Consider the following 23645-nt stretch of genomic DNA (forward strand, 5'->3'; position numbering starts at 1 on the left):
AATGGCGACTAGCGTTTTATATAGGTTGCTGATTATAAATATTTATCTGTCAACAAGTAAGTCAAAAGTGAACTTTGAACCCTGAAATGAGGTACAAATAGTGAGGTACCCTTTTGTAAATATTTGTTTGAAATACATTATACAGCAGTCACATCATGTCTGAGCATCTGATGAAGACCACTGCTTGTACCACAGGACATTTGTGGTATACATGTACACGGACTTATTGCCGACACGTCTAGAATAGCGAGGCTTCCCTGTATCGTCGTTGCCAACAAATCACTGAAATAGCACAACTGTCCAGACTCGCTTTGAAGAAGGCGTAACATAGCGTCCGTTGGCCGGGGAAGAATTCTAGTTGTCTTGGAATCGGTTCTGACTGGCATTGTACAATTATATGTAGATATGTTATGACAGCTAATGTCAATGCAGGAAGCATGTTTGACAGTTGTTCCGCGGTGTTGTGTGCAGGCATGTTCAATAAGTCTGTCGGGGCTGACGGCGATACGCGACGTTTACAGTACATAAACATGTCATTGTAAACATGGCCATTAAGGACTAAACGAATGCTGAACATCTACATGGAAATAACGCTCACAGTCACATGTTGTCAGAAAATGATATATTCCTTTCTGATGGAAAGTATGTAATTATCCCCTTTTCAGTGAGTCATGGACTATATGCATTGATTTTAGAAATACCCCACAATATTGCGACCGGATACAAAAATGGCTTTACACATTGTATCTATTATTTGGAATCACACCCAACTTTTCGATGTTTTTGTTTGTTTGTAAATTTGTGTGTCACCGAGCAATGGTCCAGCTATATGACGGGGGTCTGTATACAATCAAGTTTGGACCAGACGATCCAGTGATTGAAAGCATACGGTGCGATCTACGCTATGGGGATAAGAGTACATGTATCAACCAAGATAGGGAGCCTGACCACCCGATCCCCTTAGTCGTCTCTTATGACAAGCATACTCGCCTTTTTCGGCCAGCATGGGTTGCTGAACATCTAATCTCTTCATAGCTCTTCACGGCTCTTATCTGTGACAGTTACATCAAGAATTAAGCCTTTTTTTATCATTGCAATGACCAAAACACATTTCGAAGTTTATCACACTGAATGAGATCTAACCTCGTGTTGGTGAAGTTCTTTGGGGCCCTTTCCATCGAAGTTTCGCTTTCAAATAAATTTGAAAAAACATTCCTGGTCAGCAGATATTTTAAAAAAATCTTCAGATGATATAAATATTTTTTATCTTCTTTTTACAACCAATATGAAATTTGCAAAGTGTGGAGCGGCGAAAAACATTCTGAATGCAATCAAATTTGAAACAAGTTTAGAGCTACAAATGGCCGATGATGTTACATGAACAAATATCCCTCACGTAAATCTAGCAAGACTGACGTATTCCAACTACAAACAAATTCTTTGCAACAATAACAAGTCATCAATAAGAACTCGTGGCGCTGTCAGTCACCTTGTCACCTTGACACCGTAGCCGACTTTGGAGTCATCATTCTTCTCCGCAGTTTGTCCACGAATCACACCCGCTGTTATTGCCATGCTTCTTTGCCGCATCTGGATATGGTAATCACAGTTTTCGGAAAAAACAAGGAAGCTCGGTGATTCTGGCAGCTTACTTTTTGTGGGGTCAAAGACAAGGAGAAATACACCAGAGCTCTGAGAATTCTTTGAAGAGTTTTATGTATTATTTGTCGGCGACTCGTCGCTGTGAATGTGAAGCTTGTTACATCTGTATACACAAAAGATGAAGGTTTGAGTACATCTGGAGGAACACATCCCATTTGTCTTGAAGCAAGGGTCCAAATAGTTGTTAGTTTCTTATGTGAGTTTAGGAGAGCGTTAATCCCCTTTTATGGTACTGGGTTTATATTTTCATGTACAATGAATGTAGTGTTTGAATCTAATGTGAATTGTGATCTGAAGCACCAAGTTCGCATTTTTTACTTCATGATGCTGCAAGTTCATTTCTCATGTTCGATTGAGAGTGAGTTGTATTTTGCGCCACTTTCAACAATATCCAAGTTATTGGATACTGACATGCACAAGGGACGCAACTCCGTCCTTAGCGAATGACGGCGGCTTAGATGACTAGGGCACTCTTTCCTTGATGGAATGTTTGGTATTTGAAAATATGTTTGTGGAAACTGGCGTTGGAGATGGGAAACAGTGTAGCGGATTATCGTATCCTTCGAGGCCGACCAATACTTGTGATATCACAGGGGTACCTGCGATTTCTTTTTAAAAACAAAAAATGTTCCAGAAAATACTGGGGACGCCATTGCCTCAGATTTCACAACAAATCAAATCTCATACAATGCTGGGTAACCTGAAACAAATGTAGGAAAAATGATGTGTGGATCTTACTTTGATTGACCTTACAAGTACGCTGTCTCTAACAAACTTCCCAAGCCTCCGAACATCAAACGGTCAGTTCCTTTCTCAGATATTGTGATATTGTTTTCACTTTCCCTTTCATGAACCTATAAATACATAATTACTGTCCAAACCTTCGCGGTTTGTAAATTAGGGTTGAGACAGACACCAACAGGATTACCATGAAATGTCTGCGAGTCTCTTAACACCGACACTAGATATCCCTCAAGGATAAAAGTGTATTGGAAACTGCAGACAGGCGAAAATCCCCTATCTGCTATTTCATTCAAACTGTTTCAAAATGTGCAACAGATTAAGAAACCAATTTATCAGGAAGAAGCATAAAACTCCTATGTGCCCCTAAAGGCTTCTTGAAGCCATAGAACCCCTGCATCGTTTGACTCATCTGAACTGGTCTTCACAAGATGTTTAATGCCATGAATCAACGATTACTGCCTGATCACAGATCAGATTTATTAGGACACACTGACTCGGAGATCTTGTGGTTAACATTGCACCTTACATGATGGAGTCCTTGACATTTCAGCGTTTTGTAATGGAAAAATGAAAAGAAGGATCGTCGTCACTTGAATAGAAAATTGATATTGCAGCTTTGGAGCAAAAATGAGTTTACCCTTGTTCTTTGCACTCTGACAGAGTCTCTTGTTAATATGGAAAAGATAAGTGATGGCCTTTTAACCATACGTCTTTGAATGTTTCTGCTACACGCCATATACTGCATTGACAAATAGGAACTATTTCATTTTAACATTCTGCTGAAGACAGAATTATTACCTAAATTTTTCTGCCAGATTTTCAGTGATCGAACTACCAATGCCAACTGTAATACAAAACGTTCCTTCTTTCACCAGTTGATTTAATTAGCCCTGAATAAACCATGGAGGTTTCAATTACGTTGTCACCCATCCTTTTGTATTGAAGAACAAATTAGATCCACTTGAAGTAACTGCTACTTTTGTTTGAAACAAAGTATTTTAATGTTTTTATATGAATTTTATTGCGTCATGATGTAATGAAATAAATACCCTATATAGTATTAAGTTGTGTATCCCTTTGTTGCATTCTGAAACATTTTGTTCCACGAAAGCTATATTTCTTTCATTATCATATGAACCTGAAGTGCCTGGGCACCGGAGGTATAAGGCGCCGCAATCGATGTGCGGACTGTTGTCCCTTTGCCGCATCTGTTTCCGATTCTGTTACTGGACTCGTTTACTATCTTTTTGTTCAGCAGCATACCCGTGCTTGTTGTTGTCCTACAAGTGTCGCAAATGTCTAAAACTTATCTCCTTCTGACGCCAGTATACAGGCGATACCGTTAACCCAACTCACTCACTCATGCCCCACAATTACAGACGGGCCTATTACTAAATTCAGTCGTAACTGTGGGACACATGCCTTATCATCAAAAGAGTGGTGGACGATTGGGTAGCCTGGTGGTTAAAGCGTTTGCTCGTCACGTTTGCCCGCAGAAAGGGGTTCGATTCCTCACATCTGCACAATGATAAAACCCATTTTTGGTGTCCTGCCTTGATATTGCTAGAAAATTGCTAAGAGCGGATATATCATAGGATAGCGGTCAAAGTAATCACCGATTTGCTATTTAATCACACTTCAACGTTGTTAATTGCATGCTAATGCACTTATAAACGCCGGTCGTATCTTCATTTTGGAAGTGAGAATTCATAAGATGGATATGTCTACCTGTAACCAAAAGACTTAGATTGGTTCAATGCACAAACTGTTGTGTGTACGGAAGCTCATGAACGCATCACATGAGACGTCATAGATCCATGACTCGAGATCAACCATTTGTCTCGTGCAGTGTTAGTGTGTAAAGTTTAGAAATCACGTGAATATCGTGATGAGAATAAAAATACTGTGGCAACATTTGACTGATTGTGAGTTTTATCATTAATGATACACATTGGAAACATATTCTTCACGTACATACTTCCCTATATGTTCATATGGTTCTCGTTACTTTTGGCTGTGAGTATATAAAATAAAGAGACGCTGCAACGTACCTTCGAATTTGCAAGAAGTCACGGGAAAACGATACTGACCAGATTTCAATGTCTACAGAAAATGTTACAATATTAATCAAAGGGAACAACCCTTGATCGATTTGGCTGAGAATACACTAAACATCAATGGGTTGAAATCAATATGCGGCGCTGATAAGCAGGACAGACTGATATAATCTTCATTCATTCTGCTGCAGTGACACGTGCACTGCAACAATGACACCTGACACATGACATATGACACGTGTACTGCAACAATGACACATGACACGTGATACGTGACACATGACACATGACATATGTACAGCAACAATGACACCTGACACATGACATATGAACAGCAACAATGACACCTGACACCTAACACATGACACATGATATATGCACAGCAACAGTGGCACCTGACACATGACACATGCAGAGTAACAGTGGCACCTGACACATGACACATGGCATATGCAAAGCAACAATGACACCTGACACATGACATATGCACAGCAACAATAACACCTGACATATGACACATGACACATGCACAGCAACAATGACACCTGACACTAACACGTGCACTGCAACAATGACACCTGACACATGACATATGCACAGCAACAATGACACCTGACATATGACACGTCGACTGCAACAAAGACACCTGACACGTGACACGTGCACTGCAACAAAGACACCTGACACGTGACACGTGCACTGCAACAAAGACACCTGACACATGACACATGACTCTTGTGCCCTGGGTGAAAAGTTATTGGACCAGCATACAGACACATCCAAAATATCATCCCTGTAACGCACACCTTCAATTGTGCCCCATTCTAGGACATGGAGATCGGTTCTTCCAGCTCTTCTGACCTCACACTAAATCATGACTGAGTCCCCTCCATAGCAGTCATGCTGGATTTCCTGGAATCTTTCTCCTTGTCTACGCCATACTCGACCAGGACGATCTGTGAAGTCTAGACAGTATCATGATCATCAGTGAAAAGTACTGCAGCCTAATGTTTTTTTTAATTGATGTGATCTTCAGCCCAATACAAACGTGCCTGCCTGTCGGGTCAGTGGGATGACGAATGCATGCCCATCGAAGACCAGCCTCATAGAGACAACTACACACTGTCTGAGCAGAACGTTTATGCCACTGGCTTTCTGAGGGTCATTTCTGAGTGTGGTGGTAGTCACGAAATGATGATGTCTTGCTGCAATCAAAAGTAACCTGTCTTCCTGCTGTGTTGCGGAACGCTCTCGACCACCTGCATGTCGCTGGGTAGCAAGCTAATACAAACGCCTGGTATGCCCTGCTGATCACACTTTGGCACCAAAAACGTTTGCAAAGTTGTGTTGACCCAGTTTCAAACATGTCTATACATCTGCCGGATTCTTCGACTGCCAAACAACGTCTTTGACGTTGACGGGACATAAGTGCATTCAGTTTTTGCAATACTCAGTAGGAAATGTTGTTGTGCTCTCTGAAAATGGAGTGCAATAATTCTGTCACGATACATCCAGCGCTTTCATAGAGGAGTTACCCAATCATTCTGTACCTGGGTATTTAAATCTTTTTTGGATGGTATTTGATATCATCAAAACTTTATCCTTAGCAAACTTTGAGTAGTATACTTTCTTTTTCCCGGCAGTGTATCAACCATGTTCATTAATCATAAATAAGGACGACTCGAGGGTAAAAGATGACAGGTTACATTTCAGTTGTAGGTTCTATTAGAAAGTAATAACTCCAATTCCACGTTGGAGCTAGAGATAAAGGACTTGAATTGAGGAAATAATTAATTTTGGATGGGGAATCATTCGTCAAAGAAACCATATGAATTTCAGTGCCACCTAAATTACTCATCTTTGAATTGAATTTTCGGTTAACTCCTTCGTGAACAAGAAAAGACATTATCAAATTCTCATATCGATTATTATACATTAATAATCATTAAGGAGTCAATAACAAAATAGTTTAATCTCAAACTATAGATTCCGGGTTGAATGGTTTCCGAATTCTACTATATGAACAGATTCGTGATTCATGATTCACTATCACAGACAAAGTCACATGTTCTTAAATTGGGGATGATGTAATAACGTTTACAGGAACCAGGACATGGTGAAGAAAGGAATAATGAATTCATTCAACAGGGAACGATACAATCATTAAATCAGGGAGAGTAAAAAATGGAATATTCATGCAGAAATGATGCATTCGTGCATACATGCATGATAAAAACTACGATGAACAAGCTCCCATTGTTCTGGAGGGATATGGCCTGTCACAGGGCACGACATTTGACGTTGCCAGGCACATGGACTGACTCCCGCTTGAAGGTCTCTCTAACTGCGGCTTGTTCTGGTTTGATGAAGTGGTCTTCACGGAGACCAGCGGCAAACAGTTTCTCTACATGTCCGTTGTGCAATGAGGAGAAATCAATCGTCGCGTGACGCACAAGAATAGCTTGGCATATCCCTCAAACCGGAACACATGGAAAGCAAGCTATACATGCTCCCTGCAGTATCTTGGACAACCTTCACACGCATATGTATCTGGAGAACACAATATCGGTCTATAGTTGTTAACATTTACATTTAATATTTGTGATGAACTTGGCCGTGGCGTCCATAGATGAAGCACGGATACCTATGTAACACCATACGATGCAATAACGATATAACTAACGATATTCGACTGTCAATACACGATGTACTGCAATATACACCATTTTAACGACATGCAATATACTAATGACATACAATATACGAACGATATGCAAGTTAGAGACGATGTACGATATACTGATGACATATGATGTGCGAACGATCCGACTAAAGATAAACTAACGGCATCCGATGTACTGACGATTACCCGTTGAGGGGGCTATAAAAATAACTACAAAAGTAGAAAATTAATTATATTTACTTTTTAAAATAATAATGCTCTGTATGGAGACTCGGGCCACTTCAATCATCTTCTACAGAGATCTAAGCCTTCGTACATGTACTTGTACATATTAATATCTAAATACCAAGCATTCGGCGTGTTAATCGTAAATAATATTAACAAGTAGAATTCCTCACCAAACTGACCCAAATACCTTCGTGCCAAAGCAATATGAAAATAATGCGCCATGCGTATTAATGTTTTTTTCTTATTGACCCGCCCACGATCTGTGCTAAGCAATATATGCAAACCATGAAATACAACCAACTGCCCCAAACAGTTAGTCAGACCATCATGATATGGCTGCAATATTGGTCGACTGCGGCGTATAACGACACTACTATCATTCACTTCAACAAAATAGCTCAGTGTGAAATGAGGTCTTGGAGGCGACCACAAGGTTTCGATTAAAAATTAAAGGGGTCCTTCGAGCGATACTCAAAGGCTGGAAGACGTATGAAAATGTGGCCAACATATGTTACTTTCGAAGTCCATTCCGAAAACGACACCAATTGAAGAACTTCTAAATAGATCTTGTTGGAAGAAAAACCATGATGTGAGCCTCGTTGTGGCTCGTGGGATGAGCGCTCCATGGCTTCCTGGAGGCGGCAACTCATGCCGCGCAACAAGACCGGAACTAGTACCGACTTGTTATGTCCCCAACCATGCTGGGGTTTCTATGACGCTTTCTCTGGCTTCCTCAATTGAATATTCTATCAAAGTTATGTCGTGATCAGCATCTGTGTGGAAATACGGCTTCCTGTTAACCTCATTTCAGCAAATGCAAGTTGTAGGGCACAGTTACGTTGATGGTGTTGAGGCATTGTTTAAATAACTTGACAACTATGAGTCGTTTTCACCTGGAACATGTTCATCAGACCAATGAATGTTTTGGTTACAGCAAAACTCAATCACCCCGGAAACCCCACCTTGTTGTTGGGAAGGTTTGTATAAAACTACATAGCATTGCTCCAAATGTGATAAAACGTATATTGGTATCTGCTTATCTGGCTGATGCAATAGCAACATTATTGTAACAGGCTTCCACATTAACAAAGGATATAACAATGTTTATGCTGACGTTCTTCTTTTTCAATATTTGTCATGCAAGTTTTAAGTTCATTTTCATTATTTCATTATTGCTTCAGAGAGTGGAAAAAAAGAAATTGCCTGCCAATGAAATTTCATTGTTGCAAGGTGTTTTTCTTATAAAATATTCAGGCTCATAGTTTAATTAACTAACATATCTAGTTTTACAGCTGAAGCTGAAGAAATATCTAGTCTCCAGACAAAACCCCAGGTCCCCACCCCCACTCTTCCCGGAATATCCAGTGGTCGGTCCCCTATCATATCTGCTGTAGCTTTATGACACAGAGTACACAAACGGTCACGAACATACAGACTTACACGTATACTTCAGTATCTGAACAGTATGTCAGTAATATAAAACAATGGTCGGTTGGACATGCATGGTATTAAAGACGGAATCATGCGGCTTGACGCCAGAAAAACAACTTTTCCAACAATCTGACAAATTGCCCCATGTAAAATTCATTCTCGTCTTGTTGTAAGCTTTTGTCGCGTGCAAAGTTTCCAAATCCATAAGAAAAGTTTCCACCTCATGATCCTTATCTTGTTCAGGGCCATATAATCGATTCAGATTTCAACCGCCGCTATTTCCCCACATCTCTGGATTACAAGAGGCAAACTATACATTAAATGAATACTGATATTTCACATGTGGCATTTCAGAATGATTTGGTCCTTTTTCGTTTTCTGTTTAAGACTGGGATTATAAGTATGATACCCTTTTAAAGCGAGATCTTCCTTGATTAAAATTACGTCTGTAGCTAGCCATGGATTTCCTCGTGAAACATTATTGTGGATGATATGGCCTAGAAGTAGTGACAGGGGATAGCACACTGGGGTCGCTGAACCAATTGCGTCGGTTTGGGATGAAGCGTATATCTTCTTTCTATCTCTGTTAAGTGATGAAGGTGTCGGCGATTGCTCAGCTTGTGTGTAATAGAAGACTGATCAGATTTGAGAGCTGCTCTGTACGGAGTAACCGATATGCTGGTGGCTCAGGTTATGGTGGCAAGATTAATATGGAGAATGTTATAGATGCTCCTTTTGAAGATGTTGGAGACTTCATCAGCTGTTGGTGAGTGTCCTTGCAGTGAATGGAGTAAGCCGTGTTCTGGCTTCGCTCTGATTCCGGACCAGATTACAGTTTCATATTTTGCAGTCCAAACTTGTTGTAACAGTTGTGGGTCACGTGACGATGTTTGTCTCTGTTTTGGTGTGACTGGTCCAGATTCGAGTCCAAACTGGCTAACCTGGTGTAGGTTCAACTTTTTTCACTCTGTCCATCTCTCACTCACCGGCTCACTCATTCTCTCACTCACTGGCTCAATCACGATCTCACTCATTCACTGTCTGCCAGGATGTAGCGTTGACTTTACTCTGTCACTCACTCTCTCCCTCACCGATTCAGTGGCTCACTCACTCACTAACTCACTCAGGAAGGTGACATTCCTCTGAATCTGAAAAAGATAAGGTAGACAGATAATTTGTGCTCATAATATATGTATACGTGTCGGATACAATTTCACGTAAACTGATATTTCGAATAAAAGAAAATAATGATTTCAATTGAACACCCCAGTGAAGCTTGACCTTTTGAGTTTGCATACTCCCGACCCTTGTCATGGAATCAATATACTATTTTAGGTGGGTGTTTGTCGGGGGAGACCTCGATGTGCCCTCACCAATTGTTCTAGGTAGTAGTGTACTCAGCCGTGTCAGATGGTAAACCATGGGGGATTAACTGTAGTCAGTTGCAATAATCGAGGCCTGTCTGTAATGGTAACCACTGTAATCTACCCTATAGTCAGGGAACAAATTCTGAAACGTACAGACACAGAAACATACTTTCCTCACATAAATTATCCATACGTACATATATCCATATTATACATATTTACAACACTCCTTTGGGCATTTCTCCAAATGGTTTGGCGAAGGTGGAACATGCACTACTTCAGCACACATTTAATGCACCATTTTGGGCAGCTTGTTCAAAGTCCATGGTGACAAATGAATGTTGTTTTCTTATGTAAACGTTGGCTGTCGTGAGAGTAGCGTTCTCTAATGTACTCCGACCTTTCAGTCAACCCTGGCGGCTGAACATTTAATGAGCATATGTTGGCAAAGATATTGTATTTATTAGTGTTCATGAAAGAGATGAGATAATTAGTTGCCCAGTTTAACAAGTGAAGTGAGAGAGAGAGAGAGAGTATGGTCTCACGCCGCTTTTAGCAATATTCCAGCAATATCACGGCGGGGGACACCAGAAATGGGCTTCACATAACAAGTATAGACAGAAACACATAAACACACACCATTGCATTTTGTAATTTTGAACCGGTGTCGTCGGGGCATGGTGTCACACAATCAACCAGGTTGTATAGAGTGATCATCATTACTTCAGTCGTAATAATCACTGGATTGTCTGGTCCAGACTTCATTATTTAAAGGCCGCCGTGATATGACAACAAATAGACTTGCTGTAGTTTCACCCAGTTTTCACAACAAAGAAGTTGTATCTTAAATACCTTGGACATGTTTACAAAATCGTCACTATGTTCGAATGTGTTTATACTCCTAACCCTCGGTACATTATATAACATAAATTCGACCTAACTACAGTAACGTCATATGATTCGATGTTGATCTTGTACAGTGACATCAATTATTAGTCAACGTTTTCGTTAGAATAAACGTCATAATTGGTCTGTAAACGTCTGTAACGAGGATGAGCACGAATCAAATCATATCAACTTTTACATGTATTTCAAACAGCCCGTGGGATAGACCGCACGTTGGTTTTATTAGTTCCTTCCAGTCAATTCCAGCAGACAAACCCCGCAGGAGGAAATATGAGTCAACTCATTATCCGATAAGCTCTCATCCAACGCACAGCAAGAGTCATCAGCAATATTAAAGCTGACCTGTAGTGTACGATTAACACACGACGAAAACAGGGATCTTGGTCACTTGGGTGCAGTTTTAATTTGCGAGCGTGCGATTCTTGACGCCCGCCTGGGTCGAACGTTCAGGTGTGGAAATCACGTGATGAATCGCCGTCCATGGTATATGAATATTGTGTGGGGGTTATTCGACGCTCGGGGCATGCGTTGTCTCACTGTGCCGTGGAGAGGTGCTCCTTCATCCCCCTGGATGCGCTGGTTGCGGATCCACGTTCCTAGTTCGCCCGACTACGATCCTTGGTCTGTCACAACTATAGCAGGAAAACGGATATATTTCTTACTCAGAATAGTGAGTGAGTAGCTACAATATGTAGTTCATTTGAATAAAGATACACTAGGCCCTCTTAATGGAGGACTGGATGCGAAAATCTTGCATTGTGAGGGCATCGTGGAACGTTTCTTTAGCCCAGCTGTTTAACATCAATCGACCCACGACTGCTACGGCGATGCAAAGTTATCGGGCCACGTTCGTGGTGAAGAAGGGGATGTTTCCTTTGAGAATATGTGTACATCTTTCTCGTCATTGGAATGTTCTGTTCTGTTGCCGTGTACAACTTGTAAAGTCGAGATGGAAATCTGTGTTCTCTTGTTTTCCTTGTTTTCCTTGTAGACATTACGCATGATGGGCTGACATGGTTGAAACGTCTACAAAGTGACTAATGGTCATTTCTTTTCTTGGGACAATTTAAAATATTTAATTGTATCAGTACAATACTGAATCTGATTAAACCAAATATGATATCAATAGAAGGAAATCAATTTGGCATTATTTTGTTTATTTGGTAAATAGAGGTTATCACGCGAGTGTGTGTTTGTGGATTGCAAATATCCTGCATTGGGAATAAACATTATATTTAGCGAGCCTTGGCGAGAGTTTATCATATAAACGTCATTATTTAATTCTGTGCTTGAAAATCGCTATCCCTCATTCACAAACATTACCTAAACATTGCGAGTTTTCCTGGAATGTACGCATTAATATGCACAGGGTAAGTGATGTGTCAGTCAGACAGTGACAGTAGACAATATAGTTCCAACTAAAATCTGAATCATAAATAGTGGCGAAGCAACATATACGCAAAACAACAATTGTTTTTACTTGCCTTTCGCGGCAATCCATCCTTTCATCAAAAGGAAGCTACTCTAACCCTAGTCTATGAGACGTCACGGCCACGTTCAGACGTTGTTGACAGTCGGCCTGTCCTGCCATAACGTTAAAAAGTGCAATCAGTTGTACACACCCCGACAAAACGAAACAAGGTAACAATTCGAACATATTTCGGCCAAACCCAACTGTTTTAATTTGTGGAAAAGGTTCCAAGCCGCAGAGGTCTACAAGAACAGATATGTGAAGTGATCCCGCTTGGCTAGTGCCCGCGCTAAATTGTTTCGCAAATTACATCTCCAAAGTTGCCAAAACTTGTAAAATGCCTTAGCTACGTCACAGAGAGACACTGATTTTTTTGTATATTAGACTATTCCTTTTATAATGATAGCAATTAACGCTGTAGCTTCTCCATATTCCCGATGGTTAATTCTGACTCGATCGACGAATGACAAGGGCTACGCCATGTTTGTTTATAAACAGTGAAAGTAGTCCCTATTTGCATCTCTATCCACATATGACCCCAACAGATATCGTTTTTATCCGTTGGCTTTATCCTGCCGAGAAACCTACCCATTATATGATAAAGAGAAATACCTGCACATGTCCATCAGATGCTGCTTCTAATTGTACTTACAGATGAGGGTTTTTTCAATTTCTGTCATATTACCCCCAAAGCAGCCGGAGTATAATGGAGTTTTATCGTGTGTTTCTGAGTGGCATCCCGATTAAGCAAATTTGTTTGATGAAACAGCGGAAAGTAAGTTTCCAATGATGCTTTAATGATTGCAATAGCATGATCGTGTCATGCACTCAACAAACAATCCCGAAGAATGGTTTAATGTTATCTGCACCCAACTTCCAAGAGCCTTTGAAAACATGGGGGTTTAATTAAAGATCAAACAATTCCAAAATGTTGACGTATCCTTGTAACGTGGTGTTCGGAGAAGCACGTTCAGATTCCGACCACCGACCACCTTCTACCAACGAAACATAATATATTTATCGCTGAATTATTACGCACCCGACGGCAGAACAAACATGTTGGCATTTTATAAATAGTAAATCCTCAGGACAACTTCATGCACTCAGCGGACGTAAACCTTCAACAAGTTCCACTGCTACTGAGTTCTGTGCCTTTATGCAGTTGATGATCAGTGCTGCAGGGTTCGGTCGTTGATGTCGCGACCGATATTGCACATTAACAGATAATAACAGCAGGATTCATATGCACACTTTAGAAACCATCCTGGGAGTGTCATGTCACGTACCTATTCCCAACGGGGACTGAGACAACGTGACGTGTTCGTAATGAGGAAAACGTGATTGTGTTACTTTTTACCCAAAACAGTACAATTATAGAACGCCAATTACGAACTGACACGAAGTTGATCTCAAACACACTGCACATTACGTACACTGACGGTAAATTACGTCCGTCATGAGGAAACCCTGCAAGACAAAATTAGAATTTACATATTCTGAACTTTTTATTAGGATAAATTAAAAACATTCCTTAGAGGATCGTCGGTGAGTGACAAATCACATGGCACAGGCGTCGACAACAACTACGCATGATTGATCACATTGCCATGTGATGTGTAATCAAGCCTAAAAAAGAATATTATGCTGAGAACACACAATTCCATTTAGAAAATGGTCGAATGTAACTCATGTTATATTTTTGATAACACTTCTTTGTCAAGTACAGATTCTAGTACTTTGTTCGGTTGAGTCCCAGCCCAATCATAACATTTGTTATATTATGCCGAGCATAAAACGCAACGAATGGCTATCTTTAAAGCATTTGAAGTATTTGCTCTAAAGTTTTGAATTGTGTTTGACTTAATGTTATTTATGTTCCATTAAATCAGATTGTAAACATTCATTATTATCCCTGCCCTTTGATGTGTGCCGCGGACTGTGCTTTCATCAGCTGCGTAATCAGAGTGAGGTCATGTGACATAGGTGTCAGTGACCGGGTCAAGGCTTCTTAAAAAGACCTGTAACAAAACCATTCCTTTGATTTGTGTATTTTTTTACCAGCCCTGATCATGTATTTATTGTAGGGATTACTACCAGACACTGTAAATGTTACGACAGCTTTCAGTACACCTGCGTTGACAAATAGTAGTACCTCGGTCTCATGGGAGAAATTTCTAAAAGGTTGGAAAGGGTAGTGATACGGTTACTATGGTAACGAAATGAATGTGTCTCGTACAAAAATAATTCTCTTATTGACAGAGGAATAACATACCAAGGCAAATCATTACACAAATGACATTGTTAAACAATACAGCGGCGTGTTGTTTGCGCCCAACCGACAGAAGTCATTAAGTACGAGACACGTCAATTTGAACTATTTTCATTGGACTCATTTCTATGTATTAGTCCGCGAAGAACAACAAGATATGTGTTTTAGCTGTGCTTCGAGTACAATCTGACGAGATTACAGGAAAATGGATCAGACAAAAAAACGAAGTAGTAAAGTGTTCTATGTTGGAATGATATCACGAATCAAATGGTAAAAACGTATTGGTTTGATGGGTGTGCCGGGTAATCTCATTGTTGGAATAGTGAGGGAATTTGCCTGAACGCGGATTGGAGCGCAGCAGTATTTGTGACTCTCTATCAGCTTTATGTTGGTCAAAAGCCAAAAGTGACACAGGTCCAAGACGTTTACAGCATTGTTGAAAACTACGGGAACGAACATTGTGTTGACTAACGGATAATTATTGTCAGGACGCATCGAGGGTTAGAACTGATGTTCATGAACCGGGGTCTGGTACGGTAAAGGGACGCAACTCTACACAGCGAGTTCTTGTAAATTTGACATCAACACTATCAGTGTCCCTGTTAAAAGAGCACGGTACATTTACGTCTTAGCTCTTATGTACATACATAGCCCAGTGGATACATGTTCGTTCGTCAGCTGTAGGTCTGGTTTCAATTCGTCACATGGGTACAATATTTGAAGCCCATCTCTTGTGCCCCCTATTGTGGGAGTATTGCTAAAACGGGCTTAAAGCTATTTATTTCCTCACTCACCACTCGAGTTTACTTTATAAATGGCCGAGTATTTGTACTCTATTGCATCATCCTCCGCCATGGGTCCAGACAGATATAAGCCGTGGGGTAGCCGGGTTGTTACAGCTCCTCACGTTGAAATCATGGGTTTGATTTCGCATGGACACAAAATGCGAGGCATAGTTTTGCTTTTGACAGTCAGAACAATCATAATAAACTTTAGTTACAATGTGTGACCGGGATGGCTGGTGTCATTGTACCTCAAAGGCTGACATTGTCTCGTGCTATCCACAGGCCGCTGTAAAACTGAACATTTACTGCGGAAAACAACATTCACTCACTCAGTTTAATTTCTTGCCAGTGAGGCTTGGATGTTTTAAATAGAATGCTACTCTGAAACTAATCAGATCATGCAATAATATAAATGATTTCATTGGATTATCAAAAAGGACAAGATCAGGTTTGTTGGCCTGAATACATCTGAGGCTGTATACGGGCCTATTCCAAAGAATCTTCTCGGAGAAAGTGAAGATTCCCAACCACTGCAGCCTTCTGCACTACCCAGATTTTCAGAAGGGCTGTATTCCTTGTAGTAAACCCGGGTACTCTCCTAATGTCAGTCATTCATGACCCAGTGTCATGTTATGATGATGATGATGATGATGATGATGATGATGATTATTATTATTATTATTATTATTATTTAATTTCAGAGAGCCTCGACTACAGAGCTGGAGTGCGACACACCTTACAGATCGAGGAAGTGATAATCATATTCCTGATTGTGATTGTGTGGATAATAGCAGTATCAGTCTTCATCCGGAAGTGGGACAATATCCGGATCCTGGAGCCGATGGAGCCCAGGTACAAACACGCACCTAAAAACCTGGAAAATGTCCGGATAGTGAAACGGGCGCAAGACAGTGTTATTTACAAAAATTACAGTCGAAAATTGTCCTTTACCATGGACCAGAGGGAAAAGAGAAGACTCGAGAGGCTCAATACTGTGCCTCAGATTGGGACGTTACCCACAATTCAAATGGAGGAAGTGACAGAAATGTGAAGTCGCGCTCGAAAAGTTATCTCCACCTGATTGTCGTAAATGGAGATTTCATTCGTGGCTATTTGCTTCATTCCGGGACAAGTGGTCAGGGAAAGACGTGAGTGGTGAAGGATGTGATGACATGTGAAATATCTCTGTTTTTGGATTTTGCCGTTACAATAAGATTTATTCGGAATGTTCCTGAAGAACCAGTCAACGTCCTACCAGTATTTCATATTGACCTTGGAAATTACTTCCCTCTCATAAATGTGACGAGTTCATGTACATATAACTGACCAAAACTGGAAAAATGTGCAGTTTTCTCTGTGTTTTGTGATCATACAAAAGGGAGCTCATCATCATGAATATATGCAGATATTCATGAAGGATTCAATTCAAAGGGGAGATAACTCATTCAAAACATGTACTGCGTTTGTGGTGATTGGACGCAAGGGCTACCGTGATGTATGTTTTCATGAAAATGTTTCGTCTGTTTCAATTTGTGAATCTCACAATGAACTTGGACAATATATTCATGATGTGGACCCATAAATACAGAGTTTATTGCTCAACATGGTCAGTATATCTCTTAATGGACAAATGTTTGGATACCAGGCTGCCCCAGAATCTTCTCGTGCTGCGCTGTTCAGTAACAACATTGTAAAAATAATGCGTGGCGAAAGCTGGCCCGACAAATGCAATATATATAATGTATTATTTTAAAATGTCTATTTCTGTCCTGGTGTGTGAGAGAATGAGTGTTTAATTAAACTGAATTATTTATTTTTATGATGTGAATGTGCTGATGAATTTCAGCAAGAACCAATTCGACATATACAGTTGTCTTCACATGAAACACACGATCACTGTCCAACATGTTTTACACGTGAGCTTTGTGCACATGTAGCATTCACAGCACGAGCATCAAGTGCACCTTGCACATCTATCAATAGTCCCTTTCAAAGTACCTAGTATGCGATAACCAGCTACATGCATAGACTGACACTCGATGTGCATTCCTTTGAAGCTTGAGAGTGAATCTCGTCAGTTTCCGTTTACATTACCTACACAGGCACTTTTCATTTTTCCCAAATACCTGATGTCGTAAAAAAATTCTTATTGATAAATGTGCAGCCATAAGATCTGTAAGAGCATGTATTATTACCTTCAGATCTTGATCATATCGGATTTCATTGATCACAAGTTCCAAAATGAATGTGGAATTTCGCAATTTCAGATGTTTAGATAGGGGAATTTTTTTTATCAACATTCAGAACTAAATCATTCCAACATTCTGAAGCAGCTTGTAGATCACTGTTGTGGAAGTCACATACTGACATGGTTTTACTAGTTGATATGCAAATGTAATGGAAACTCTCACATGTTTATGTTCGTAGAAAGATTAGTGATTGGAGTAATGCGAGGAGTGGTAACGAATGTAGTATCGAGTTTCCCAGTTTATTTGTTCAACACGCACATGTACAGTTCTTGTCATCAAACTTAGCCCGCATGTATTTGTTTCCCATCACTTGACTGATCTATTTTTTTCTTTTTATTCAAATTAGTTTTTAAAATGCTTTACCCGCTACTCCTAGTCATGATTTGAACCTCCTCGATCTCGCACGATATACTGACTATGGGAAATATAAAAGTTGATGACAATGTATCTCTCAATGGTTTATTATTTGACAACCGTATCTCTAAATTGTTATTATTATTTGACAACCGTATCTCTCAATTGTTATTAATATTTGACAACCGTATCTCTCAAATGTTATTAGCTGACAACCGTATTGCTCAATTGTTTATTATTTGACAACCATATCAATTGTCAACGACAAAGCCGTTTCCATGTTCATCAGAAATCTCTGCCAAAAGCAGAGTCAATTGTACGATTCCGACTGTTTCATGAACTTGTGTTTATGAATCACTATCAAATAGTGAGGACGAAATAATCTTCCACCTTTTTAAAGATTAAATTAGAGTATTTAAAATGTAATTCTTATGTTTCTTGAAATTATTAAAACGTATATAAACTCTTCCCGCTGAACTGTGCTTATCAATATACCACAGAAACCAATGGAAGCAGTCTGGCACTATGCCCGAATTTTCAGAAATATGTGTTTTTAATGATAACATCTTTTCGGTTTGTTCCACAAATTGTCAATGCACAGTTTCATATAAAACCACTTTTTTCTTGGCATTTAAACGTCATAGTTATTGCAGGGCCGGTAGTAGAAGGATTAATGATCTGTGATAAAAGTTCAGCTCGGTATCACAGACTCTTCATAAATCTTCTTATCGTAGTTTTCTGCCTAACCTGATCATTGTCTGGTTAAAGTACCTCACCACACAGCGACTGGCTCCTAGACGTACGGAGAAATTAGAGACAAGTTGTGTGATATGAATCTTGAAGCACATCTTATCGAGTTCATGTAGATAAACTGTGATAAGTAGGAACTATCTTGTAATATGGCATTCTTTGCAGTTCTATTTACACTGTCCCTAAATTAGTGCTACATTTACTGTCTGCACCTGTCGTTATCTTTATTGAGATGGGGTACTTGCTGTGTCGAACCTGTTGTGACGAAGAGAGACATCCCTAACTCGAGCTTGGGACACTGTGTATATTTGAGATACTGTGTCTGACGGACTGGGGATATAAGACCATTGTGTCGGGACTATATTGCATCGTCGTATGAGAGTTCGTATTAACGATTTTCCATCTGTTATTGGGTTTATATTCCTTGGTGCACGGTGGAGGCAAAATTGCAATACTGTGGAATAAAAATGAAAATGAAACAATTCCTTTCTTATACGAGGAGTTGATGCATTTCATAAATAAACAATACTCCATAAGAAAACCATATGAAAAGGAAGTTAACTTGTCATTCAAATAATGATATTATCTTTCTGGAAACTCTGCTTTTGCAATTATTTTTTCTGATATACGGACATACGTATTTTTAAAGAATTATAACCAAATACCCCTACCCCTCCCCCTCCACCGGAGCACAAGCAATTTGAACAGAGTGAAAAAAGATCGACAGAGAGCGTGGTCTAAACCCTTTTTGTAACTCACGCATGATTCAGTGTTCATTATAGTTGGCGATGTGGCTCAACACCTGTGACTTGTATAAAGGAAACAATATGTTTTATCAAATATTTGAACATGTGACTTCGTTCAACCAGTAATATGAAAGCTAAATACAGTGGAAGTCAGGAAATGCGCACAAAATAATCCGTCTTAATATCCCTGTGAATACATGCTTGGTAGGGGGTCGTATGTCTGGTGGAGTTCCCCTTCTGAACAGCTGTCATTATGAGTGTGGAGAACGGTAAGATGACCATTTGTTTGTCAACGTTTGTAAAGGTCTGTTACCTTCATCATTAATTTATCGCGAAATACTTTCAAATGGATACTTTAGAGAGAAAAACAACAATAACGTCGATTCCTTAGTACTAAATGAGTTGTAGCGTGATGCCATTAATACTGCTCTAGTGGGGGATTTAGTTGGCTTTGATTGATAGATATGTGAATGGAACGGGTAAGTCAGTTGTGTTGAATCTGTTCATCTGTACCTGGTCCGGACAAACGAGTCTTTCCTTAACCTACTGACACACATTTTCGTAACTTAATGACGTACTGTAAGTTACCAACGAATTTATGAGGGTTTAATACGCTTCCGGTCGATATAGTAAACAGCGCAAAGGTATCCGCGCGTACCAGCAGTGGAACCAGTTAGTCAAGTGGGGCCAAGCCCGCTGGAAGGCAGCCAAATGTAGACTCCTCCCGTCATTGATTACGTAACCATTACATTTGACCTCCAATTATTCGGAATCTGCTTCCGCATGCAAGAATATCAATTATTTTCAATGTTTAGTCTTGTCTGTTTGTGGAACGGGTGGGGCTAGTGAGCGTTGAATACACATCTAAACCTCCGAATGATGAGAGAGAGTTTTAATGTCACCCATTGATTTGCATTATCATGTTATTGTATTGGCGTGATTGGAAACCTGAGGAAAAGCAAATAAATTTCATTTTATCTACTCGTGTTCCTGTATTCACTTACGATACGAGTCGTCACAAATGACATGGACTGTTACACATTTTTTGTAAAAAATCAGTTAACCATCTTCCGCTAGATGACATCATGAGCTCGTAAATGGCGACTAACGGGATCGGGCTCGCTGACTTGGTTCATGCATCCCAATTGTATGGATCGATGACATGCATCAACTAAGTCAGTGAGCCTCACCACACAGTCTTGTTAGTCACCTCCTAGGACAAGCATGTATTGCTGAAGAGCTATTCTAGCCCGGATCTTCACAAAGTCGGGAGTGAGGGTGGGGTGGTGGGTGGCGTGAGGGAACATTTTCACTACTGGGAAATGCCATGACCCGCCTATTTGCATATTAACTGGTCTTCACGAACCTACTCTGAAAACCACAGTGTCATTGTGGCAGACAGAAGTAGTAGCGCCATTACGTGTCGTTCCAGTCAAGTGATGTATCCATCGTATCGACCTGCCACTTCCAAGGAGAAAAAACTTATGTGATTCAAGGTCTCCACTTGTCCACAGACCTCGGTTTTGGACTCTGATATTTAATTGAGGCTTCGGTTTATTCGAGCCAGGGCTCAGCTGGTTGGTGTGAGTTACTGGAGCTTGATGGAGCTAGGTCCAGAGACCCATCGGAAGAAGTGATGGAGTGTAGACGAAGTTGTGTTTGTCCTCGTCTCTTGAAACAACAACGTGTGTAGCAGCTTGTTGCAATCTGGCTGAGGTATTACTGGCACCATGGTGAAGGTATCAGCTTTATGGTATACAGTGCTGTAATGAATTGTGAGCCTTCTTTATGGTATATAGTGCTGTAATGACTTGTGAGCCTTCTTTATGGTATATAGTGCTGTAATGACTTGTGAGCCTTCTTTATGGTATATAGTGCTGTAATGACTTGTGAGCCTTCTTTATGGTATATAGTGCTGTAATGACTTGTGAGCCTTCTTTATGGTATATAGTGCTGAAATGACTTGTGAGCCTTCTTTATGGTATACATTGCTGTAATGAATTGTGAGCCTTCTTTATGGTATATAGTGCTCTGATGACTTGTGAGCCTTCTTTATGGTATATAGTGCTCTGATGACTTGTGAGCCTTCTTTATGGTATATAGTGCTCTGATGACTTGTGAGCCTTCTTTATGGTATACAGGGGGTGTAATGACTTGTGAGCCTTCTTTTCAATAGAGGGGCGGTGGGGGATGTCTTGTGGTTAAAGCGTTCGCTCATCACGCCGAAAGTGAATGTTTCATTCCCCATATGGTTACAATGTGAGAAGTCCATGGTGTCCTCTGTCTTTATATTGCTGGAATATTGCTATAAGCGGCGTAAAACAATACTCAGTCCAATGGAGGCACGGGAAACCCAGGCGTCGGAGGCACCAATATTCACAATGTCGCGCTACTTCGTCCTGTCGGTAACCTATAACCATAATTTGTTTCTTGGTCTGTCAGCACCATATATCTGTGTTCGTGGTTTATCAAGGTGGTAAACATCTAAGACCTGCATCACTTTGGGCTGATGCTATAACTAGAATACTGTTCAGAGCTGCGTTAAACCTGACTCACACATCGGAATTGTTCTGAAGCGGATCAGGGCAAACTTGTGAAATGAAGCAATGCACATAAAACAAAAACAACGTAATTAAACCAGACCAATCACATCCGCACAACTGAGCGTGCCACTGAATGCCTTCACTATTAGATAATCAGCATCATTGTCCCATCAACGGCAACAGCTGCGGAACATTACGACATCTCCATCGACCGACATTACCCCAACAGCGGTTAAATGTTAGTTAAATCTTGTCCACCATTAATTCCTCAGCACAAAGCACGCTCGTTTAAAGTCACGGAAAATCTCGTAAATATGACGAGAGTTTATTGAATTTTTCTGTCCTCACTTGACACACACCAATGCGGCTTTGATCTAACCAAGAGGTCCAATTTTGTCTACTCAGCATAGGAAGAATGACGACTAGGATATGATATAAAATGAAGTGATATGTAACGTTGCTGCCGAGCCTCTGATACTCTCCTCCTTGAGACATAATAGAAACAACATTATTATGATTTATATAGAGCGTTAATACTGCATGGCTCCCCATCGGCTGAGCTGAGGGTGCCTTGAAGGTGAAGTTGGCATGCGCGGGGATGCCGGTGAAGGAGACGTTGCAGTCATCAGTTGCTAGGTCAGGGTGACATGGCGGCAGAAACCGGATCGATTTCAAGGTTATCAATGAAAGATATGTCGTGTTGTTTTGATCATTGTATAGCAGACGGAGGCTCACGTTTGGGGTGGCGAGCGATCAATCCTTCTGTTAGCCGCATCGAGGAGGGTCATGTATCTAATTGTTCTTATCATTGTATTGCAAGTAATGGACGTATTAATGTCAAAGGGTAAACGATCAATTGTCGCTGAAATGCCGTACATACTATCGGAATTCAGTAAATCCCTTTAACCCCTTTAACTGAGCTCACACGACAATCTGAGTAACCTGTGGAATATCTGAGTAGTCCATCTCACATCAGATAAGCCTGGCCGACATTGAGTACACTGGCTGACACATGTTTAGTCGGACCCACATATGAGTGAACGACCAACTGAATACCATGGCCTGCAATTGAGTCGTTGAACCGACCTATGTGACCCACCAGGAGAAAAGGGATCTCATGGATGCTAGGATACGATGGTGCTGTGATGTAATGAGTAAGACGTCAACTTACTTCCATAAAAATCGCCATGTGTGAGGACTGTAGAAAAATATCGTATCTCTCTCGTCAGTTCGTAATGTAATAAAAACAATGTAATAAAGTTCTTTCAGCGGACATGCATCATGTCAAGTAGTCAGACATTATATCTAAAAAACAATCATAAGTCTGATAATGGGACAGATATTTGATGCCATGTGTCTCTGTAATGAATGGATTGAAGCTAATCAATTGTATTTTAGTG

The 23645-nt window shown here is 40.4% G+C and overlaps 2 protein-coding genes across 3 annotated transcripts in view; one reads left to right on the top strand and one right to left on the bottom strand.

Moving 5' to 3' along the window:
* Nucleotides 1–1575, bottom strand: part of LOC139471303 (uncharacterized) — a 45431-nt gene extending 43856 nt beyond the window's left edge. The window contains exon 1 of the mRNA XM_071253611.1: nucleotides 1490–1575. Within this exon, the coding sequence (XP_071109712.1) occupies nucleotides 1490–1575 (86 nt within the window). The remainder of the gene's footprint in view (nucleotides 1–1489) is intronic.
* Nucleotides 1–20655, top strand: part of LOC139471315 (uncharacterized) — a 124668-nt gene extending 104013 nt beyond the window's left edge. For both annotated transcript variants that reach the window (XM_071253622.1, XM_071253621.1), the window contains exon 3: nucleotides 16305–20655. In XM_071253622.1, the coding sequence (XP_071109723.1) occupies nucleotides 16305–16654 (350 nt within the window). In that variant the 3' untranslated portion in view covers nucleotides 16655–20655. The remainder of the gene's footprint in view (nucleotides 1–16304) is intronic.
* The last annotated feature ends 2990 nt before the right edge of the window (nucleotides 20656–23645 follow it).

This window comes from Haliotis cracherodii, unplaced genomic scaffold (genome assembly GCF_022045235.1).
Source record: "Haliotis cracherodii isolate W230 unplaced genomic scaffold, xgHalCrac1.p SCAF_22, whole genome shotgun sequence".
Taxonomy (NCBI): Eukaryota; Metazoa; Mollusca; class Gastropoda; order Lepetellida; family Haliotidae; genus Haliotis; species Haliotis cracherodii.